The sequence below is a fragment of the Fukomys damarensis genome, unplaced genomic scaffold (genome assembly GCF_012274545.1).
Source record: "Fukomys damarensis isolate Sample0158 unplaced genomic scaffold, DMR_v1.0_HiC HiC_scaffold_17, whole genome shotgun sequence".
NCBI lineage: Eukaryota > Metazoa > Chordata > Mammalia > Rodentia > Bathyergidae > Fukomys > Fukomys damarensis.
This window is the reverse complement of record NW_022900929.1, coordinates 28,522,794-28,528,793: the sequence shown is the minus strand read 5'-3', so window position 1 is coordinate 28,528,793 and position 6,000 is coordinate 28,522,794. Positions and strand designations below refer to the sequence as shown.

Sequence of the window (6,000 nt, the reverse complement as noted above, 5' to 3'; positions counted from 1 at the left end):
CCCCAGCCCCTTCTCCTACACCCACCCCCATCCCCACCTCTGTTCCCCCCATTGCCCCACGGCTCCCGCCGCCTCCCATGTCGCCCCGGCCGCTGATGCAACGCTCCCAGCCAGTGCACATCCTCCCGGTCAGGTGGGTGACACCACTGTCCCCCCTGGAGGTGATGGGCGGGGGTCCCAGACATCATGCCAGGTGGAAGGGTGTGTGGTAGAAGTTGCAGGAGATGGATGCTCCAGACAGTCATGGAAAGCTGCCCGAGGTTGCCTGCGTGCCCAGGCTGTGCTGCCCAGGTGGGGACTGTGGCCGTCACTCCCAGGTTTGGATAGGCCTCACCCTGAGCCACACTGGTGCCTATGGCTGTGGGCAGAGTGAGCTTTGCTCACAGTAGAAGCCTTGTGGGCTCCCTACCAGGCTGTCCTCCTCACTGCACCCCAGTTGCCTCACGAGCATGAGCCCACCAGGTGGGTCCTCCAGACAGTGAAGGTAGTCAGAAGAAAAAAGCTACTGGAAAAGAGCGCAGGCATGCAGGGGCTCCGGCATGGATTTAGACAGGAGGGAAGGGAATGAGTGTCATGCCGGGGGCCTGGCTCTGTCACGCTATTGGCCCTCTGTCCTAGAGGGAGGGTCAGCCCTGGGATCTCAGGGGTCACGGGGGGTGGAGGGTTGACTGTCCCCCAGGAAGGTCCGGGGGTACAGGCAGGAAGTTGCTGTGGGACCTCGGGAGAAGAGCACAGGGTGCTGTGCCATGCTCTGGCTTTGACTTTGAACTTGGTTTCTCTGCTGCATCAGCGGCACCCACATCCTATGTGTGTTTGCATTGCTGTGCGCTGCTGAGCTTCACACTTCTCTGGGGAAGAGGAGGTGGGCCAGCCGGCAGAGGGGCGTCTGTCTGTGGCTGGTGTTTCTAAAGACGATGTGCGCTGCTTTTGTTACCAGCTAGTTTGGTGTCCCCAGCCTTCTGTGTAAATAAGCACTCCTCTCCGCAGTCAGCGGGGACTCAGAAACCTCCTCTGGTGGCCCCACATGGGTCACCTCCAGGCCTTGGCCCAGCTCCTGGTCTCACGGAAGTGCCCTTCCTCACAAATCCTGCCCCCCCACCATTATCCACCGACCCAGCTGAGTGTCGTGGGAGACGCATTGTGCACTTGGGACTGCACAGCCACCGCTGCATTCCAGTCTGAGGAGGAGGAAATCTGGCATGACAGCCTCTTGCAAAGCTTTTTACATGTGATAAAATGCATAAAACATAAAATGTCCACACTCGCTATTGTGAAGTGTACGTATCAGTGGAGCTCTGTCTGCTCAGAATTGTCCAATCTCCAGGACTTTTCGCCTTAGGGCATTGAAACTCCATCCACTGCAGAACAGCTAATCCCCTCTCCCTTCGACCAGTCTCTTGAGTTGAGCTCCTCTGTGAGTGGAATCAGCTGGTGTCTGACCTTTATGATTGACTTATTTCACTCAGCATTGTGTCTTCAAGATGTAGCCCCGTGTGTGAGTTTTCTACCTTTCCACGACTGTGTAATGCTCCTCCATATGGATATACTGTTTTGTGATTTTCCACCCATATGTTAATGGATGGATGCCTGGGTTACTTCTGTGTTTTGGTTACTGTGAGTGATGGTTTCGTGAGCAGGTGAACTCCCGCACCTATCAAAACCCTGCTTGTAGTGCTTTTCTGGGTAGACACATTCGTAGCAGTGTGGGGTTGTGTCAGGAATGACAAGTTTTAACCCAGCTTGACTCCTTCCTCACAGGCGCCTTCAGGAGGAGAACCAGCAGTTCCGGACCTCATCTCTGCCGGCCATCCCCAACCCATTCCCTGAGCTCTGCAGAGCCAGGAGCCCCCCTGTGCTGCCACCAGGCTCCTTACCTCCAAGACAGGCTGCCATGAAGCTGGTGAGTGTGCCTGTCTACACCGCTGGGTGCTCAGCCGTGGGTCTGGGCAGGTACACAGGTGCTGTCCAGAAGTGGGAGGGAAACGTGACCTCTCCACTGTGTGTTCTTTCCCTGTGACTGCTGTGCTTGTTGTTTTGTTTGTGCTTGTTTCAAAGCTTATGAGGCTTTGAACTTATTTGCTTGAATTCCACTTACCACAGCTTGTGTTGCTTCAGAAAGTCTTATATCTATGACTTGAAAAAAATAACAGTTTAAAAGATGTGTATTAGTTCTTTAAAAGAAATGCTACCACCAGATCTCCCTCCTGACCCAGTAGTTCTAGGCTTGTGTATTAGTCAGTGTTCTCAGCACAGGTACAGAACACCCAATACCCACATGGAAGGGAGGGAATGATTTTGGTTCAAGGTTTCAGTCCATGGTTGGCTGCTCCAAGGCAGGAACAGCATGGCAGAGGGGCCTGGTGGAGGGAAAAGCACTCAACCCATGGTGGCCAGGAAGTGGGGAGAGGAGGGAGGAGATGGACAGGATATCTGAAGGGTTCCCATCCCATGGTCTTAATATGAATGTGACCTCCTCTTGGCCTCAGAAGGCACCACCACCTTTGTGAACAGTTTCTCCTTTTGAGTAGAAATGGCTGGGAAGTGGGTGTCCATGTCAGGGAGCCATGGTCATTGTATGAGAAGTCACCAACAACCACTTCTTTGACTTAATAGAGGCACTGGCAGCTGCTCCTGGGGCTGAGCTCACTGTGTGTGTGTGGCGGGGAGTGTCAGGACGGTGAGCACAGCAACCCCTGGCATTTATAGGGTGCTTTCTGCAGGAGATGCTCTTCTCCATGGTGCGTGTCTTTGTGTGAGTGGCTGTGCCCTTTCCTCACACCAACCCTGTGGTTCCACACAGAGCCCCTGCTCTGCAGGTGTCGGCCTGGGTACACAGGCCCTGTCCTGAGCCTGCCGGCTGCAGAGCGCTGCTCAAGCCCCACATGTTCCTGGGCAGCCGGGTCGGCCATGCCAGGCTTAGAAGGTGAGGTCAGTGTCCTTTGCCTGGGAGCCACGCTGCCTGGGCCTCTGTCACATGTCTCAGTGTGTTGGGGACGTCTGCCTTCCCAGCAATCTCTGCTTCAGATATGGACCCAGACGAGCTGCCTGTGCACTGGGCTGAGGCTGTTTACAAAGTTTCCCGTCCTAAAATAAGACCAGGAAAATATTATCTGGCCCTCAGGGTGACTGGCCAGGAAAGCAGCCTCCACCCCACGGCCCCGCCAGTGCCTAAAGGGCAAGGAAACCCAGGAATGTTGCTGCTGGTGTTTTTCTCCGGCCTGTGTTATTCCCCACGAGGGCACTGTGCTGGGGGTCTCTTTTGTCACGATTTGTCAGGCTGACTGGGGCTGGCAGGAGCAGGCGGGCATCTCTCACTGAGCCCCACTTGTATGAAGCTACTGGTCTTTGTTCTTGGTTTTAACCTGATATTTTCAGGCTGGTGTTTTCAGGGTAGTTCTGCGCGTGTGCACGTGTGTGTGTCACTTGGGATCAAATCCACAGTCTTCACACTGAGCTGCATCCATAGCCCTTTTTATTTTTATTTTGAGACAGCATCTCACTAAATCCCTGAGTTGCCCAGGCTGGGTTCAAACTTGACATCCTCCTGCCTCAGCTTCCTGGAGTGCTGGGGTTCCAGGCATGCGTCACCAGGCCCAGCCTCCATAGAGCATTTCAACCGCTTTGTGGCCCTTTGGGAAATTATAGGCTCAGGAAAACTGGGAGAGCTCAGGTTTCTGAGGTGGGGCCCAGGTTTTCATGGCTTAGAGGGGCATGGCCAGCTGGCCCCTGCTATGGGGGACCTGACACCTCCATGCCTCAGTGGGCCCGGTCACAAGAGTCCCCTATGAGTGAGACCCTCTGGATCTGTAGTTCCCCTCACAGACACTCTCACCACCTGCTATGTACTTTACAGTTGTGGCCACAAACAGACCACATAAGTGCATGGTGTCCCCCAACAGATCTGGGGCTCTGGAGCCCAGAACATGGCCTATGTGTGTCTGGGGCCAGTGGGAGTCTTGGCAGGGGTGGGCAGAGGTGTTGCCCGGTGGATATGGCTGGGCCTGGCCCCAGGTGACAGCAGGTGGTCTAGAATCCATCACACACAGATACACTACATCCCACACACCCTGCAAGCAGCACCCCCATCCTGTGCCACAGTCCTGGCCCTGGTGATGTCTCCTTCCATGACGCTCTGTGATGGCACAGAGCAGTGACCCAGACACTGCCCTCCTTCCGGCCTCCCAGAGGCTATGGGAGTGGCTGGCTGTGGAGGCCTCTGAGTGTCACCGTGGCCTCCTAGCCCCTGCTCTGGACCCACTGGTGGCCATCTCGGGAGGGACTTGGCTGGAGGGACAGCGATGACCTTGGCTTTCAGAGGATCTGGAGAGTTCAGAATTCACACTGTGCAAGCAACATTTGCATCTTTGTTTTCTAAAACCACTTTGTGGCCACTGCTGTCCCCAGACACAATTCAGGTTCTGACGCAGTTGCAGACACAGGCTCTAGGCCCAGGGGCCCAGGGCTGGCCCCTCTGTCCCCAGGCACTTGCAGATGGCCACAGGAGTGGCCTCCAGAAGGGGCAGTGGTTTTCTGCACAGTCAGCTGGAAAAGTGTCCCCAGAGGGCCAGGAGCTGTGGCTGCTGCCTCATGTGAGGGACTGCACTGATCACTGCACTGTGAGAGGGCTGCACTGATTACAAATCCTCGTGGAGCCAGCAAGGTGCCACACACCTGTCACCCAGCTCCCTGGGAGGCTGAGGCTGCAGCGTGGCAAGTTCAAGCCCAGCCTGGGCAACTTAGCAACTTAGTGAGATCCTGTCTTATAAAAAGTAAAAAATGGCCTGGGGGTGGAGCTCTGTGTGAAGGCCTTGGAATCATTTCCCAGGACCACATACACACAAAATAGCAATAATTACAATTTTGCTCAAGGGCAAAGAGGGGGCTCTGGGGATCTGGGGTTCATACCTGCCAGGCAGTGTGAGGCCTCAGAAAGAGGTGAAGGAGGGGATACACATCCAGAAGTGGTGACAGCACGTGAAGGGCTCCAAGTCGCTGCTGCCATGGGCTAGCCCCTCCCTGTCAGGGCCCCCGACATGCGTCCTCCTGGGACCCAGGCCCGGACAGATGAGGCACACAGTTGGAACCCCGGATGTGCTTGGTCCGTGTGAACTGGATGCATAGGCTCCTGGCCCCAGGGACCATCAGGAGGGCACCCATGGGGTCGGGAGGACATCTCTGAGGTTCAGCACACAGGAAGGGAGGCGTCTCCTGAGAAAGCTGGGGGCCCAGCACCCGGTTTCCAAGGAGCCCTGGGTTCTGAGCAGGGATGCGGGGAGCCAGTGAATGAGGGAAGGGCAAGTGCGAGGAAGGAGGCTGGGCGTCCCAGGCAGCAGGCAGAGCGGTTGGTGTGGACGCCACTGCAGGTGTGCACTCCCCACTGATGGCAGCCCTGACTGGCAGTGGGCTGTGAGGAGTTAGGACACCCTGGCTTCGGGGACTGCATCTGCCTGGCTTCCATCACAGGGAAACTTACCTCTGCTGAACACAGGTCCAGGCAGAGGTGGCCTTTGCCACAGCCTTACTCAGCTGTGGCTGATAAAGCAACTGTTCCCTGGCTGGTGAGCCAGGTGCCCAGAGGGAAACTGAGGCACTGCCTAGGAGCCAGATGTAAGACTCTGAGAACAGATTCACATACTATCTTTGGCACCTTCATGTCACTGGTACGTAGTGCCCGATACTCACAGCTTAGAGGAGAGGCTTATTTGGGCTCTCAGTTTCTGGGCACAGTCAGTGGCTCCAAGGCAGGAAGGGCAGATGGAGGGGCTTGGCAGAGGAGAGCTGCTCACAGCATGGGGGCCAGGAAGCAGAGAGGAGCCAGGAAGGGAGATGCAGCCTTCCAGGCCATGCCCCCAGTGGCCTCTTCTTCTTACCAGGTCCCGCCTCCTCACAGCCCAGTCAGCTGTGGCTTCATTGGTGGGTCATCCACTCACGAGTGCGTCTCGTGATCCAGTCACCTGGCCAGAGTCCAGCCTCTGCATAAGGTAGAATCTGGGAGGTTAC

At 56.1% G+C, this 6,000-nt stretch overlaps 1 protein-coding gene across 1 annotated transcript in view; it reads left to right on the top strand.

Annotated features, from left to right (window-relative positions):
* The window catches only part of Grb10 (growth factor receptor bound protein 10), a 59,388-nt gene that overhangs the window by 17,106 nt on the left and 36,282 nt on the right, over window positions 1–6,000 (top strand). The window contains exons 5-6 of the mRNA XM_033764935.1: window positions 55–133; window positions 1,759–1,900. Of these exons, the coding sequence (XP_033620826.1) occupies window positions 55–133; window positions 1,759–1,900 (221 nt within the window). The remainder of the gene's footprint in view (window positions 1–54; window positions 134–1,758; window positions 1,901–6,000) is intronic.